General features: G+C 38.9%; 1 protein-coding gene across 5 annotated transcripts in view; it reads left to right on the top strand.

Annotated features, from left to right (window-relative positions):
- Positions 1-18,825, top strand: part of LOC122574648 (dipeptidase 1-like) — a 150,823-nt gene that overhangs the window by 90,686 nt on the left and 41,312 nt on the right. For all 5 annotated transcript variants that reach the window (XM_043742448.1, XM_043742453.1, XM_043742450.1 and 2 more), the window contains 2 exons: positions 8,083-8,363; positions 8,934-9,090. In XM_043742448.1, coding sequence (XP_043598383.1) covers positions 8,083-8,363; positions 8,934-9,090 — 438 coding nt within the window. The remainder of the gene's footprint in view (positions 1-8,082; positions 8,364-8,933; positions 9,091-18,825) is intronic.

Genomic DNA, 18,825 nt, shown 5'->3' with positions numbered 1-18,825 from the left:
CAAATCTGCAAATAATAATTACTGGGAAGAGTAAAAAGTAAGGCGTTTAGAGAAGGAAAGGACATTGACGAAGAAGAGCAGGCGGATGCGGAAGGGGATGAAAACAAGCAGGACTAATTTCTCGCCGGCATGGATCGTTAATCGCTGCAGAATTAAGAGAACGAGCAGGCAGCTGGAGATAAAGACGATGGTGGAAGAGGAGAACGAGCAGAAGGATGAGGAAGGTAGCGTAGGTGGAGTAAGGAGAGAGACTTGAAAGTACCCCAGTTGCGTCCTGGCTCGGTTCCTCTCTTTTCTCTTCGTCCAACCCCTTCTAACTACACCAGCTCTGTCTCAGTTACCCCCTTCGAGCTGGCTTTGTGCACCAACGGCGGCCTTTGAATTTACGTCGAGGAGAAATTTATACGAAAACTTGACAATGCTCGGACTGAGTTCGCTGGCTTTCAAGTCCTCTTCTGGCCCTTCCTCCCTTCTATCCTCTTTTACACACGTACACACATATGTATATATACATATCCTTACGAAGACCGTGTGTACCAGATCGTACACGACAAAGGAAAGGTTCTGAACCTAGCGAAGAAACAAGACGTTGGTCTTAGACCATGCGTCGTGTATTAAGCTTCTTAGCGCCTGGTATGTGTTAGAGTGGCTATAAAAAATATATATACACCATGAAATATCGTGAAACCTGGTAAAAATTATAATTATAGTAATTATAGCCACTGTGTACGTTACTGCTCATTTTCGAATACGTGGTTCTGACAGGTGGACATGGAATCTGACGAAGTCTGACTGCCATCAATTGTACGCAAATTTAAAAAATGATATAAGTTATATGAAATTCTCTTTCATTCTACCTATTCTCCGGATATGGCACGAACGGACTTCCGCTCCTTCGAGGCATTGCGAGATCATTTGAATGGACGCGATACAATCAGTTTGGTTCATTTTTTCAATGAAAATCAGTTTCTTCTTCGAAGGTGCCATGCAGAAATTCCAAAACTGGTGGGATAGTCGTAGAAAACAACGGATAGAATATAACTGATCAAATAAAAAAATAACACCGTAAGATAATGCACTTTATATGCACAAAACTGATATTACTTTCTCACCAACAGAATACTTACAAAATTTTATCTTCATAACTCAGACGTTAAAAGGTCAAATCGATCAAATGATGAAGACGCGTGAGTTATAGTCTTCGAAGCATCGTGGAGAACATCGTTCACGATGTAGAAGGGCGATGTCATCCTCGATGTGAGAGCTTCCTGAGGTCGACGTGGTAGGATCTGAGAAACTGCGCGACTATCCTCAATGAAAACTATCGCGCTGTCGATAGTTTGGAACAGTTTGCTCGACTCTCGAAACTTTTCCGAAGGGAAGCGTTTGATTTAGTATTTCGGGGGCGGTACGTGTTCGACGGAGCTGCTTTACTGCGGAGATATGCGCTTTCGCATGGTTTCAGAGATATGAAAGTGTAATTAAAGATAAATTTCGAAGATGAATACGAGTCCAGAAGCGACAGTTATACTATCGTCCTAAAGTATACTTGCTTACCTACGACAAAACGCAATTCGATCGATTAAAACTGTATTTCTGACTTAGGTATATTTTTAGCCCATCGTGTTGACCATCGGTATGGCCAACAAGTTCGCCTTTCAACAGAAACTATCGTCATCGCGTTATATGCTTCTTGCGGAATCATACACCTTTTGTACGTAATGTTTCCGTTTGTTAGTTGAAATAATAGATATAGCTGACGTGGACAGAGAGTTGATATGCCATCCTGCACGACTGTCATTGTTTATTCCCAGCTAAACCGATACGATAGGAAATATCATATAACATCATAAGCTCTCCACTGAAAGCAGTTCAACAGTGTCTGTTAGCTTTGGATTTTAATATCACAGGCGAAAAAGATAACGACAAATGAACAACGCGCGAATGCAGATACGAGTGCACATCAAGTGCCAGACGAGGCATTCAGACGACTAAAGACGGAAGTACATGCAGCTGACGGATCAAAGCGAAAAGCCTTTGCCAGACGTAACAGATTCGCATGGTTCTTAGTTCCATTAACTGGCAGGCACCTTTCAGCGCGGCCTGACCCTCCTTTTCTTTGTGCGAATTGCAGACACTCGAATAAGATCGCCTCTCATATCCTTGCCTAACTCTTACCCCAGTCCAGACACTTTAATCTTTGCTCTACTTTCCATAATATTACCTCTCCGAAGGACAACAGAAGGCTCTCTCCAGGAATTCGATGATATTCATGGATTTGCAACTTCAGCAGAAACGACGGAATCGCTATCTGCTTTGCAAACTACGAATCTGATTACCAGCATAAATCCCGTAACGTTGATGCCCGTTAATTCGATAAACACTTCACGCTTCGCGTTTCACACAGCAATATATCGATTTACCTGCATTCCGTAATGCCCATTGCTTTTCTGCTTGGTACATTCTTGGATTAAACGGGTCTTCTCGTCACTTCAAGAAACTTGCTTAATCGCCGGCAGAGATTAATATTTCGATTTCAACAAAAATAAATAGTTACTGTTTATCGACAAACTTCAAGTAAAAATCATTTCAACTAACCAGCAAGTAAATAGTTACGATTCTTTAGTTTCCAATGTATTCGTCTAAACCGATTGCATCGTATATTTTCGACAAAATGTTAACGCCCTAAGAATTTCACGAAACCAACACAAAGCATGTAATTGTACACAAGCGGTAATCCCAAAGCAGATCACGAAACACACGCGCGTATACGTGTTTGTAACAAAACGCAGCGACGCGGCCCTGAGGCTTGAATTTTAATTATGTGTCGAGGAATTTATTTAATTAAATTCAATCCAAATAGAGCCGCTAATTTACGACATCTCAGGGCTGTGCAATTTTCACGGGAGAAATTAAGAAACTCGTAAAAAAATCAGACGTTAGGCGAAGTTCGTTGGCCAACAAGTTTCCTCCATGCAGAAAAAGAAACAAAAAAAAAAAAAAAAGGAAAAGAGAAGAGTTACTTTGTACGTCGAGGTCCGTTTTTTCCACGGCAAAGTCCACGGGAGATGTCTCGCGGGTATCGCACAAGCTGAACCATAGGATCTAGTTTTAAAGAATTTTTAATTAATGAAGCCACTTTCGTAGAAACTCTATAACGACCGTAACACGCGGCCTTTAATAACCATTTACGACTCCGCCGTCGACCGTTCCTTAATTACTAGAACAGACGATGGCCAAAAAACGACGGCAAGGAGTACGTAAACGGAAGGCGACAGAACAACGGAGAATTACGGCGGCAATCGATTTTGCAATCGAGCAAGGCGCCTTAAGCAACCCTCCGACCGAATAATTATGTCGAACCACCTGGTAAAACTCAATTGTAGAGAATGCTCCATTAGAGACGCGATCTTTAATTGTCTACTTTAATGTTCGAAATAGGAAATCCACTCATTCTCATGGTAGAAGATAAACGAAGACCGCATGCAAAAGGTACGATTGGTCGGTTTCTGTTGATTTTATGTTTTTTATGTTACTTAGTAATTAAAAGCAAGTATTTCTTTCGCGAATTTTTATGTGTTTATGGGAAATTTAAAATTGAGCGAAAACGCTCAAAATACATACGGGTAATATGCAGAAATATACGAAATACGTAGATTATAATGTTTATTATGATATTTAATGGATAAAAAGATCCACGGTCTAAGACAGTACGCGTGATTAGAGACGAAAAGAATTTCTTGAAAAACTTACTTTTTTAGTCCAACGTAAAATGTGTAAACTTTATTGAGATAAAACTCGAAACTCGATTGGTGCCTTATCGCGAGAATTCCCGAAATTTCAATTACTTTTTATCCCGTACAATCGTAATTTTTCCAGGAAGCCCGTGAAATGAATTGGCAATTTCGCCCCGAGCATAGATATCGAAATTGGTTCCGCATTGCGTAATAATTCTGATTTATCGAGGACGCGGTCGAGTCGCGAAGGAAACTACAATAAAAAAGAAACCTGTCACGTTTCCCCTAACGACATTATCTCGTCGCTTTGTTTTCAGTCGCCACAATTAACGTGCTTCCTTAATGTAAGGAGTCTGATGAGCTCAACTGAAAAACTTTCGAACAATTACCACGATTACGAAAGCATCGCGCACTCCAATTTTCGTTCTTTTATTCCGGTCAAGAGCGACCAGATGCGTGCGAATGGACGATTATTATTACCGTACAATGAATTCAACGCACTAGATGATCACAGAAACTTTCTGGCAGCTACCGCGTACGTTTAGTTTGTCTATTTCTCTTGCAGCGCACCGCTTTGGCAAACGAGGCAAAGTTACAAGTGTGAACAATTATTGTGCGGCAATTATTTTGGCTTTGCTCGATTGCTTTGAATGGGTAGAAAATGTTGACACACTTCGTGAAACGAGATAAAATCCGAACGAACGGTAAAATGGAATTCTGGGTCTCTCTGAAGAGCATGAAGTTGCAAGATATCAAGAGTGGTTTCTCTAAAGTCGCTCCACATATGGGTGAACGTACTTTTAACGTATTTCACGAATCTCTTTTTGACGATATATCCGAAAAACGTATCGAATACTTTTCTCCATTCTTGGTGCGATAGATGTTTAGGTGAATGCTTATACACACAGTAAATTTCAGCTTCAAAATTATGATACGAATTGAAACGTGACGCCCAAACGAACGCAAGCGTCGTTGGAGGAATGGTAAGCAATCCATCAAACCACTATCTGCATTGGAAGACAATTTCTATTCTGTAACGAATCATGGGCATCCGGCGACACCGATCGGTTGAATGGCCTTGAACAGAGGAGCAGGACCGTTCGACCGCACAGAAAACCCGGAACTTGGGGTGTACGTGATGTCACATCAATGCTGAATATTCCGGTTTCCAAAGCGTGCACGGAGAATTCCGTTGCTAAGGAATATCTGTCGGCGAAGTTTCATCTTGTTCCCTCGTTAACGCGTGGCGATGTGCCAGTAACGAGGAAGGAGGAAGCAGGAAGACAGAAAATGGAATCTCAGAGGAGAATACACGAAGAAGAAGAAGGACGCGATGAAGTGACGAACAGAGACAACTAGGCAGTGCACGGGAACGTTCGGAAGTTCGAAAGTCGAACGACAGTTCGCGGCTTTGGCCCCGAAAGATTTTAGAATGAGCGCATTATCACAGTATTCTGACAGCATCACCTGACTATTATACACTCTAAGGTATTCAGAGGGTAATTAATTCTTTGGGCTCACTTGGGATGAGATAGACAGCGGCTGTTTCATTATGACAGCGTATAAGTTGTCAGTAAAACAAGGCGTTATGCGCGGACTAAGCATAGACCATACTACTTACGCAGGTTCAAACAATGTGTGTGTGTGTGTGTGTGTGTGTGTGTGTGTGTGTGTGTGTGTGTGTGTGTGTGTGTGTGTGTGTGTGTGTGTGAGTGAGTGAGTGAGTGAGTGAGAGAGAGTGAATAACTTTTCGATATTATTCATGATATATTTTTAATGAAATAACATATAAGTTTTATTATATTTAATATTATATGTAATTGAGTATATAAATACGTATATACATTTTGTATAGTGTTATAACTAAGTGTTATAACTAAGTTCGAAGTGAAATAATTACGGGAAATACAAACGGCCTTACGTTTGAAAAACATTGTAACGAATTGGAACCTTGATACAAATGCATCAATTAACGTGGACCACAAACTTCGAATCCATCGATGTGGAAGATACGGTCGGTTACGACATGTTTCAAACCGCGCATATCAAACAACGATCGCGTGTAATTAAACGCTTATTTACGAGAAGTTTCGACAGAACCGCGTGTAACATTAATAACATTTAACCAGCACGAAATTCCTTGTTAACGTACCGTAACGCCACGCAGCCCAATAGTTTATACGAACATTACGCCAATGCATCGTAGATCTATTCTAATTAAAACTGAAATTCGAATACGAATTCCAAATAGTATCGATCAATTAAAAGGAAAATTAAATTTCGCGCGAACGAACGCGTTAGGTGGTCGTGTGTTTCGCCTAAATGAATCCAATTTTCCCATTAGCCGGTAATCCCTGTAAAACCCCAATTTACGTTCAGCTTTATCAAATGTTTTCCCAAGATCACGGGTTACAAATAAGAGTACTATAATTTTAAGCGATGGTTTAAATTACGCTTACTAAAAGGTACTTATCTTGAAACGATATTTCATATATCGTATGTTCATTATACAGCTACCTAATATTCATCATCCGTAACGTTTCCACGAACCTGGCTTCTTATTTCAATCGACGATGATCGCGCTTTAGCAATCTTCAACGGTCTTCTCGTCCGCATCCGCAATCCGCCTCGTTGTCGCTGGATGTAACGTTTTTATACTGCGGAAGCGAGGAAGTTGAAAGAAGCTGGCACTTCGAGCATCGGCGAAACTTTTATCTGGCTGACGTACAACTCTGTGTCTCTCTTTGGTCGTGTGTAGACGGCAGCGGCGAGTTTCCTGTATTTATGGCGCACAATAATGCGGATGCACAGGGATGCGAAGTTTCTAGTGGATATCGCGTGTGTATATAGAAGAAACCCGAGAATTGCGGAACGAGAGGAATCCGAATGAAACTGGGATTTCCCTTGCTTTCCATGGTGCACAATGCTGCCCTAAACTGCCAGAGTTACGGACGGAATTACCTATACGGTGAAAGGACCGACAATTAGCGCATGGAACTCGATGATCCGTTAGCCTTCTCAATGAGATAGGATTACGCAGCAGCTCGGTTAAAACACTGTCTCATAAATACGGAAGAACTGCAATTTCCCCCGAGAAAGAACTATTGTATTAGCTCAGTACATATAAAACGTCGTTTTTACATATTTAATGATATGTAGACAGAAAAATATCGACAAAAATTTCACATTGAGACGTTGAATCTCATTGAGCCTTAAATTTTGAGATGGATCAAATACCTTAATGTTAAGGTATTTAATTATATACGTTTTATACATTACACTTTTTATGAATGTCGTTAATTATCCTTACTGTGTAAAGTACAAAGGTAAGCTATGTTTCAATAACATCAATCGAAGCTTAAAATCATCATATAAATTCAACATCGGCCCGAAGTCGTTGCGAACTTGTTATTATACGGGGAGAAAGAATCCTCTGCTTCGTGTCAGCCCAATAAAAGTTTCATCGGTGCTCAGGGTGTTAGTAGATGGTAGAAGGATTTGAAGACACGCGTGGAAAACCGGTCTCAGTCTTACTCTACTTTATAGGAGTTAGGATAAGTGCGAAGAAAAGTTTCACGGTGTCTGCAATGCGAGCAATGCGGTAGCTCTGGAGCATATCTCCTCGGTTACGTGTCGATGTAGCTCTGGTTGTTATCTTTTTATAACGAACAGGATATGATTGCCATTCATTCAGCTGCGAATTAGCCAACGATGACCTGTTACGATATTTTCGAAAAGATAATTAAACGCTCGTTAATGACTGGTTTCAATGGACACAAATTTGTTTAACTGTATTACAGTTTCACATTTCACAATAAAATTAAAAGAATACAGCAATTTAGGTAAATCGGCTTGGAATTAAATATGGAAATGTAGTTACAATTGTTCGTTTGATCGCCAATTAATAACATAATTAATTCAGTTAATACCATTATCCTTTTCTACAGTTGGGTCAGTTATATTCCCTCTTCATATTTAACTATGCATTATTTGTAAACTGCCGTCCATGAATATTTGGACCGTTCCATTTTATTACAAATGTGCATAAATTAGCTATATCTGAAATATAACTCCTTTATTTGATTTTTGCCTCTGATGGCATACAAGGCAATCATATTATTGACAAACTAAATATCTTAAACGCATAAATAACATTTTCCAACACACGTGATCTCTCGATTAAAACAACTTTGAAACCCAGAAGGCCACAAATGTCCGATCGAATTAACGTGAAAGTTTAAAGTCTATTTTAAGTTCGAAGTTGTATGTGTGAATTATTTTAGTTTTCCTTATTTCCATTGAGTTTTTGTCCCAAAAACATTCAAGAATTATTTCTGGCTTGCAGACGACGTGCCTAACAGAACTGCCAGACGTGGCACCGTGCAACGGCACAGTGCGACTGCCACCGCCGTGCGAGGATTCCCCAAGTAGCGGCAGCAGCAAAGACCGCAGGGAAGAGAGTCCTCGCAGAAGATGCCGAGTATTGGCGCCCATTTTGCTCCTAGTGGCGGCTCTGCTTCTCGGAGGGCTTTGTCTACCATTGCTTCTACAATCCGCACCTGTCACGCATCAGCAGAGGCTGGACGTGATCAGGAGGATCCTCACTGAAGTGCCTCTGATCGACGGGTAAGCTCGTGCATTCACGGAAGAATCGCGTCACAGAAAGCTAACGGAGGTATCGATTGAAATTCGAGTGAAATCAGCCTTCCAGTTCTTGCAAGCATCTACGAGTACCATCTATTCTATGACATAACCGAATTAATAATTCACAGGTTCTAATGCTTTCCAATTACTAGTTGAATATCTATTACATTTTACTTTCTCTCTTTCGTCCAGGCCTTCTTGCACGATTAAATTAAAATCATTAGCGAAATTTTACAAGTTGCAAACTACCGATAACGAGTTAGGTAAAAAACTAAAATTGTACAGGTAAATTGTACAAATTACAAATCAACTTATTATTCTGTTGGGTATAAAGTTGTAAAATTATAAAAAAGGAGTTCATAAGTAGTAGTGTGTCGATTCACGAACATTGTTAGTTGGTAAATTACCGTATAAAAGGGCCCTAGATAGTACATAAGGATAATCCACGTAAAAAGATGTATCAATATAGTTTACCTATCTAGCAATATAGTTAGCGAGCGATTTGTATTAAGTAATTCTTCACGAAGCGTTTTCTACGACTTTGTTCCCCAGGCACAACGATTTGCCCTGGAACGTCAGAAAGTTCGTACACAATCAACTCGGCGAGGTCAATCTGAGCAGCGATCTCGGCAGAGTTGATCCTTGGGCTAGATCAGACTGGAGTCACACAGACATTCCTAGATTACGTGCTGGTCTCGTCGGTGCACAGGTGAGCGTGAAATAACACAGATCCCAACCCGGTCCCTGGTAGCTTTTTCAGTCATCTCTAATTACAATTTCAACTTTGCCAACGTGACGAGATCTCCGCGTTTAATTACTACAATCCAACTTAACGTTATTGTTTTGCGTTTTAAACAAACTTTACGAGCACCTTGTCGACCCTCGATCGTGCGGTTTCTGTTTGAACAACTGTCTTCGACCTACCGTCTAAAGAGACTTTCCGTACAAATATTATTGTAGCTCGGTGAACGACACTCGACTCCTCTGTTTTAAAATGAACACGTGAAATGAAACTTTAGAGACTTATTGTAGACGTTCTGTAATAAAAAGAAAATTGATAATATATAAAATAGGAACTAATATGTAAACCAATAATGATAATAAATAGTAAAGCGTAGGATCATAAAACATACAAATTATTGTGGAAAGTTTGAACGATATTATCATCACAACTTGGCTCACGCAGTTGGAAATTCCTAGTCATTTCGAATTTCACTTCAGGGACAATTTTGGTGGGAATGATTACTTACCGTTTAATGGCACCGAAACCTGCTAACTTTCGATTGAAACTATTCCACTGGCTTCAGAAGGAACGTATCGGTAAATCCCAAGCAAGTTTATGCCTAAACCCTTCGGGAGTAATCCAAGAGCGCTCAATTAAATTCGGAGAGAACCTGTCGAACTGGAGGAAATAGAAATTGGTTGTGCAACGTTTGCTTACAGACAGTGCATGAAATCACGGAATGTTAAGTACGAGTCGAATACATTACTACAGCAGTGTCGATCGAAAAATTCCGATAATGCTTTCGTGTTTAATTAAATACCCGAATACGATTAATTGGTAAATGTGTGTTCGATCTAGTAGTATATTTTAATTGGGATCGAACATCGGACATTATTTAATTTCCAAATGATTTAATAAAAATATTTGGAATTAAATTTTCCAAGAAACATCGTGTTCGTTAATTATTAGAATCTTTTCCATTGTTGGTATATATAACGTATATACGTAAATATATCAATGCAAGGAATAAAGCGTAATTGGTAATTTTGTTGTTTGTGCTTAATTGCACGAGGTGTAGTAATTTAACGTTTAATTAATAATACAAATTGTTGATTGGTATATGTATGTCATCAATATCAATAGATCGATAATAAGTGCAAATTAATTAGGGCGTTTGTAATTGCATTTGGCGAAATTTTTAATAAATGATAGCTAGAAACATTTCGTCCTGCGCGTTATTTGCATACAAATATTTATATACGGAACAGAGCTATAACGATTGTAAATATACGAACTTTTATGCGTTTCTATATTCTCATGAACATAATTAAAGAAATGGAACATTATGTAGTTTCATCACAAATTATAATAAATATTATTATATTAAAATATATTTATACATATATACATTAAAATATATTTATTTTGGAAATTTCGTATATTTTTGTATCTGTTGAAGTTGACTGATATAGGAACGAGTGTATGAATTTGTAATAGAAAAGTATATTGAAATATTTAAAGGTGTAAGTATACGTATAAATATAAGTTCAGGTATAGTGTATGCTGATCCAGATCCTCACTCTTACAGTGTTACAATACAATACAATAGAAGAAGCTATGATAGGGAGCACGTTCATATATTTATAGCAAAGGACATTAAAAAAATCAAAAAGTTAACCTTGTAGTTCTAGCTGAAGGCTACAACAGGAAACAGCAATAGAAATCTACTTACAGCTCTTTTGTTTCTAAACCTTGTAGTCCAAAACAAAATTTATATTCAAGGGTACAATCATATGGACCTCTCCTTATTTTGAATTTTTTCACTAAATTCTATTCTCTTTGTAACAGCGGTTCCAGGTCACGGATATACGAAAGTAAAGATGTAGAGCTTTTCTTGAATTAATTACTTCAACAGTATTACATGCATTATGTACATTTTTGCACTTTCTAATTCCCCGTAGATGCATAAAAGACCGCAATTTAATTATAAGCAACAAAATAACCTGCGATTATTTTATCAACAATTCTGTAATCAAATTACATCCTGTCAAAACCAACCAAGCGAATGCTTTCGACCGATGGCGTACATCATTAATCCTACTTTTTCCCCGATAAATCAGTAATAAGTCCAGATCTTTCAGCAACTGGCCACACCTCCAGCCCGTCTCGCGTATCTCGATAAATTACGACCATTGAAACGGGTCAACAAGTGAGCACTAACTCTTATCTGACCTAGAGATCCTGTTTGTACCGTCGCGTCGGTTCTCACCATCTTCGCAAGATATTGGCAATCGACAGATATGGATAGGTAGGCTGTGAACAAGGGGCAGATAAACGAGGGGTTGGGGAGTAAGAGAAAGAGGCAATGAAAAAAGAGCAATGATCGGCCACGAAGGCTACTACCATCTACGTGCGTCTTCCTTTGCGATCCAACCGGAACGGCGATCGACGTTAGTGCAACTCGAAACGAGTATTTTTACCCGACCACTAGAAAATGGATTTCTTTGATCTCGCGTAACGAGACAGCTTTTAATCTGATTTGAGAGATAGCCAGTAGGTATCTTCCTTGGGATCTTCAATTAGTCAATAGAGCAGGATATAGAGCCGCACAATCTTTCGACAATCCTAAAAGTCTGTCATGGAAGTACCTCTCTTTTAACTCGACGTTTCCAGTTACCCTTCGTGCGTTGTCCAGCCGCAAAAGCCCAACTATAACTTCTACTTTACCAACAAATTGGAAAGGCTATATATCTTCGACAGGGTATCGGTTTCGCGTTCGCTGTTATCAGTTATAACCTTTGTTCTCGCGAACCGGCGTGACACACTGGAAATTCGAAATTAAGGGACTTTCTATCGCGTCGAATTGGAGACAGGCTTGTAATTAATCCTTTGATCTCGAAATCTGATAGAGAGTGGGAGTTAAGGAGAAAGGAAATTGTCGCTTTTGTGCTGCTGAAAAGATGGCAAATGTGTTTCTATCGACCATGGACAGCTTGTTTATCGGATGCATGTTGGCCGGTTAGATTGTTTGTCGATTGTCTCGATGAATCGATTACTAAAACGAGTGCAGAAGGATAAATATTATAAGATAAAACGGTCGTAATATAAAATGGTAATAGCAAAGCCGCTCTGATTCGTAATTCGCAGATAGTACAATGATAGTTTTCGAAAGACCGAATGTACAATGCCGTACAAGAAGAACCTGCAAGAATTCCGAGCGCGTCCGACAAAGAAAAGCGCCACATTTCCATATAATTGACTTCTCTCCTAATTATGAAGTCCGTCAACGTACATTATCGAACCAGTATATCTTGCACAAACTCGCTCAGAAAACCAATTCAATCTCACGAATTGAATGCAGACACTCGATGGATTCACCATTGTAATCACTCCTTTTTTTCCTTTCCTTCCATTCTTCTTTCCGTGCTTGCTCCAGACCATAGAGCTCGTTCTATTTGCGTGTGATTCTATAGAAATTTCAGTCGAATCAACGTTACTTGAAAGATGTTGCCAAGTTAATTTGCTATTATTAAATATCATACTAGACGATACAATCTCGTGATACGAAGATCCTTATATAATTATTTATAAATTTCTGTAAAATTATTTTATACAATTTATTACCGTGTAAAAGCGTAAAAAGTACGGGATCCGTAATTAAAAATATCCTGTCAAAAAGATTGGCAATTCACACGTTCGAGTTCACTCGTCTTCCCGAAAAACACAAACGGGGGAAATCAATGAAAAAATCATTAAACCAATGCCAGAATCACTAGAGGTTGCCTATAAGGGGAAGTCTTTCCAGAGACCTCATAAAAAGCCAGTGTCAGAGCGAAAGTGGTCCCGATCCAAAATTAATAGTCTAATTATGGAATGGATTCATGGTAACAGGGTCGCGCAAAGTCTTCGTATACCGCAAAATTTGTGTCCATCCACCCCTTTTCCTTTTCCCTTGGCTATTTCTCTGCTTCCATCCAGGCCCCCAGGAGGATATTAATGGTCCTCTGGGCGCGTTCCATGACAGAAGCAAGCCAATTTCGATCTGGATCAATGACGACACCATAATCAGCAAAGCCCTCGGCAGACCCATTCACTTAGCCCAGACCTGCTGCGGGCAATCGGTGCACTAATACGGTGCTACCAATGCCTGAACGTCCATTTCCCTCTCTCTCCTATATCTTGTTCTCTCTGGCCCGTTTTCTCTCTCTCTCTCTCTATATATATATATATATATATATATATATATTTATCACTGTCCCTCTCAGTGCTACAGCTTTCATGTCCATCTCTATTGCTCCAATTTCGTGGCAACATGTACATACTCGTATACTTAGTCACATATCGTCATCTCTCTTTCCCTTTCCGGCGCTCCCGCTGGACCAGCTGAACTGTACTTGCGTTTGAGATTAGGTCATAGATTAGATAACGCTGTGTCGTGTCAAGTAAGTCTGCCTCCTTAGGGAAGCTACGTCGCGAGTAGAGGAAATTTTGTTAAGAAAAACCGATATTGTGAAGTTAAGAAATTTCTTGACAAAAGGTATTTCAAGAAATCGGGAAACGACCGAATATGATTCTTTGTACGCAAGATGAACAAAGAAATACTTGATTGTATCCTATCGTTTCTTTAATTATCTGTCTATTAATTATTTTTTAAATATGGCAAGTTCGCTTACAAAAGCTGAAGTAGAGGGCATTCGAAGATTTTCAGATCACCTTTATCTTTTTTCTTAATAGTATGCTGTACTTTCTTTCATAATAGCGCCATATTACCATTAAAGAGACCAATCAGATAATTAATCTACTGCAAATGTATTACAGAATCGGTAAATCTCTCAATGAAACTCAGAGGAAAAGGTATCAAAACTTTAACGACCTACCATTCGTACCTACAATATTCCTTCGTTTCTATGACGTTTTTCTCCATTGCAGAAAGCATCTCATAATTGGTACGATATAACGAACAAGTTTGAAGTCAACAGAAACTTGACGTAAATCGAAGTTAACGATCGAACAATTTTCATTCTTCTCGTTTGGGTGGAAAGGCTCAGCCGATCATTCTCATCGCAAAATGTTTGCCTGGCCCCGATAGCAAAGCATTCCAAGCGATTAGTCATAATGGTCCGGCTCGCATAATGGTCCAAAGCCAAGAGGCCACGTACTCATTACGTATTCGGGCTGGGCCATGGTGCATTCGAAACTTCGACAAGTTTGCACCGGGTACTATTTGGACTTGGCGGAGCAGGAAGAAGGCTTGCTAACGACTCTGCCAGTGTCAATGGGCCGGGAAGCTTCAAGAGAAACTTTGCCCTTCGATTATCGACACGATAATTACGCGGGCTTAGTTACCTCGCGCGGATCACCTACTACTCACCGTCTTAATAGTTCAATTTCGCATTTCTATCGGCTAAATTCCGAAGAATGTGATATTTTATGGTTATAACTACTGCGGTTATAACCTACGGAAGAGTCTATTAAAACAGAGTCAAGTAGTATGATTTTAGCAACTCTTCATAGACGTTACATCTTTTTTAACGTATATCTGATTTTAATAGTTCTATTCTTTTGTTCGCTCATTGGAGATATGCGTTATGGTGATCTTGTTTCTTACGAACTCATTACGACGTATGTCAAGCGGTATTATATAGCTTCTGTAAATTTTAAATATTTGATATTTTCTGTTCCTGATTCTCAGGACTGATGACGAATTCGGAATGTACCTATCACAACGATTAACAAGAGCAGCATCTAAATTCCAGCATCGTACGACTGGCGTCTCACATAATTGCCAAGCTCTAATCAATAGTTTCTAATCACCAAATTCATACGTAAACTGGTTTGTGTTGGACTCAAAGGATTGCCCTCTAACGATCTAACCACACAGATTACTAATGAGTAATGTTCCATAGTTCGGTAACGTCGATACATCACGATTGAAGATAACGAAATCGACAAAAAGTTATCGTAAAATTGCGCGAATGAAATTTCCAAAAGTTCTCTATGATATATACGATATATCCATTATAGTTTCGTGAATCAGCGTACGTGTTAAAACATTTATTCAAACTTTCACATATAAATTCGTCTTGTTAATTTAACCTACACGTTCCGAACGAAATCAACGAATCCGATTCGTGAAGGGAACTAATTTCGCTTGAAACGCGTATCCATTCGAGGTTCGTTAATTCGACATTGAAAGTCACAAATAGAAAAAGCTGAAATTTCATTGTACGAGTGACGAGAAAACCAGGTGAAAGAGATGGCACGTGTCGATACGTCAATCACTATGAAAATCATTGGAATCCACCCTGCATAACACACATCCTCTTTTTGCCTCTTGTTCACCTACGAACAGAAGCACCACCATCATGCGGGCTTTCTGTGCTTACACGCCACTGCGACTGACGCAACGCGAACAAAATTCTGCTTGAACATTTAAATTATTCAATTATATATATTCCGCGCGACGATAAACTACCGAAAATGTCACTTACGAGCATCGGGTCAAATTATTGCCTGTCATTGTTAATTACCACACGTTGAAATTAATTCTTCCACTTATCCTATAGACACTGACTGGACGAACGTGGAGAATATTCGCGTGAAAAATAAAACAAATCAATGGACCAGTCAAAACGAACCGACCAAGTGTTAAACAAATTTTAAACATTTACAAATTCTAGAAACGCAGATTTTATATAGATATAAGATTTTTCTGACTGGCAGCATAAGGATTAAAACTTGTTCTTAAAAAATTATACCGCTCTACCTATACGAGAAAGTTGATTTCGACGTTTCTTCCTCTATCTTCGACATAAAACAGCACCTTCCTTCGACAAAAGAAATTTCCCTCGCGTACATCGCCGTTACTCGAAAATAATCAACGAACAAAGAACGATCGATGAACGCAGCTTATGCATACGAACTCCTCCAACTTCTCCATCACCCTATACAATGAAATTCCAATGTTTTCATCTATATCAAACTCGAAGGAAGAAGAATTTTCTCCATCTGCTTGAATCGAATCGAAAAAATCTGAATGAAATTTCCGTGAAAAGTGGAGCGTGGTTGATTGTCCTCGTTAACGATTAATCGTTAAACAACGAATCAGAGTTTTATGAGGGGCTGATAAAATCGGGCAAAGGGGTGGTTGCGTTTGTCGATATGTCAATCACTTCGCCGGGGTTACGGAGATGCGGCTCACAAAACGTTACTTCCGCACATGCACCTCTCCTCGTCATTTACGGCGGTGGCTGGGAAGGGTGAGACGGATTGGTTGTTATTACGAGAGGGTATAATCGTGATGCAGCACATGCAGGACTGGTTTACGGGCATCCATTTATAGTAGGTGCATGGCACTCTGGCTGGCGTACCGCTATCATAATTAGGTCATGCCAGCCAGTCCTGATGCACGCAGCCATTTTCAAAGAGTAAACGCACTCCCCTGCTACTTAACAAGAGGATTTCATTGGGTTCTTTATTTGAACGAAACCGACGAACCCCCGGTGTTGGTTACAAGCAAACGAATCGCGTACAGAGGAGTGGAAAATTCTTTCATGCGGAATGTTTCTAGGCAAACGTACCGTGAATTCGACCGAACGTAATTAAAACAGTGGAAAAGGAGCACTGATTATGGTTGGTACACATCGAAACGAGATGAATTCTTGCTTGGTAAGAAGATGCTATGATTCGATAGAAACGACTGTTTGAAGCTACGTACCTGTAACGTGAGAAGAGAATTAAAGTGATAGGATGAAAATAAATAGGTACATATATAGTAATCCAGTTTTATCGGGCCAAACTTGTTTGGGATATTCTATGGATATAAATAAGAAAAAATGTTATATAAACATAGTTATATAAACATAGATCGTTCGAAGCTTCATTAAAAAGTTATGACAAAAATATAAAATATGAAAAGGACAATATTTAGACCCGCAGTGTAATTTCATACCACTACAATTTTATGTGTGTATTTTCGAATCGATTTCGTGCAATGTATTATCGAGACAATGCTACATTCAATCCTTTGAAGTAAAATTTATCGAACCGTTCTGGACCATTTTTCTCGTGTAAGAAATGGCTCGACAAAATTCAACGGGTGCTAATAACGAGAGGTGTGTTTTATTGCATGCTGTTCATGAGAAGTATTGATTGCATAGGCTGTTTGCCAAAAGCTTAATTTCCGGTTCTGCAATAAGGATGATTTGCTCTGATTGACTTTTAAATTATGAAAACGTAATAAAAGAAAGGAAATAAGCCCTGACACTTTTTACTCATCACTACCTTTACGATATCAAGAAGAAGAGAAAAGGTGTAGTACAATATATTATGTACAGTAGCTTACAAAATTATTTACAATCGTGGTGTTGTGCTTGACTTTTAAGTTATCTACGATTTCAGGCATTTCAATTTCTATTCTTCACGAAATGTGTCAGTTTTGGGCAATTTTAAGAATCAGACGATTCGCTGTTAATGTTAAGTTAACAATTTCATTATTAAACATAGTTTTCATTTAATAATGTTAAGTCCGCCTGCATATTCTTACAATGTCAAACTAAACACCGTAGCAATCAAATCACGCCAACTTCAGATCCTAAAGTTATATAAAACCTGAAATTGTGTAAAAATAGTAATACACCGTATAAAACTTCACTGAAAAACGCACAGAACTAAGAATGTCATGGGAATATCGTTTCTGTTTTCTGAAGAAAAAAAGGAAATATTAAAACAACTGTGATCTGTATTCTTTTTTAGAACTGCGGAATTTTGACGCGAAGAATAGAATACGCGTTCGTAGCATAACAGATATTCCATGCATATATGCACAGGCACGCACACAAGCGCACGCATGTGGGAACAGCAACAGAAGAGATTTATTAAAATCACGAAGGCGACTCACGTGAAAAATTTGAGACACATCTTTCGTTCGCGGATGTTTTCACGGAAATTCGTGAAACTTCTCCCTGGAAGTTCGCAGACGGATCATTCGTAATTCAAAGATGCATCCATCTTGCATATACCTATGTATGCGTGAGATGCTCGCATTTGCAAACTTCTCGGCAGTTGCGTTAGTTCATTTCAAGTGTTTGTTTTCTTCAACGTTAGTTCGGCATTCGCAAACATCCTTCGAGATGCAAACTCGTAAAAAGAGGGCTCACAGGCTGCAGGCTAGTTTCTTTTTTCCCACCCTGGCTGCGTCTACCGTTTATTCCGATCTATTCACGTATGACCCATCGTTCCTCTTTGTTCGTCGAGTGTTACGAAACATCCTTTTCCATCGAGATATTGCACTTCGGTAAACAACCCCAGCCATCCAATCCTTTCATTTACTTTCTTTTTTTTCCAAGCTTCAACTCGATATCGCAAATTGCTATTGACGCGTTGGATATCTCTAACAGACTTCGAATGCATTTCCTTTTTATCTTTTCACATGGATCCTGTATCTGAAACCATTTTTAATCATAATGTGAATTTTATCAAAGTATAAAAATCAGTAGAAAAGCAGTAAGTAACTAGAAAGAGTACTTAATATCTTCTTATGCAATTAGCAGATTATAGGTTTAAATTATTTAATTTTAAAAATCATTTCAGTAATAGGTAAACCTGACGAAAATTATCTGTTCATGGCATTTAATCTGTAGCTTTTCAATTTATAAAAAAATAAATTGTGCAATAATAGCAATATAATTCAGGAGTCCAATATACCATCTATAATTTTGC

This window comes from Bombus pyrosoma, linkage group LG14, assembly GCF_014825855.1.
Source record: "Bombus pyrosoma isolate SC7728 linkage group LG14, ASM1482585v1, whole genome shotgun sequence".
In the NCBI taxonomy this organism is placed as follows: Eukaryota; Metazoa; Arthropoda; class Insecta; order Hymenoptera; family Apidae; genus Bombus; species Bombus pyrosoma.
The sequence above is the reverse complement of the archived record's forward strand: the minus strand, read 5'-3'. Positions and strand labels throughout refer to the sequence as shown.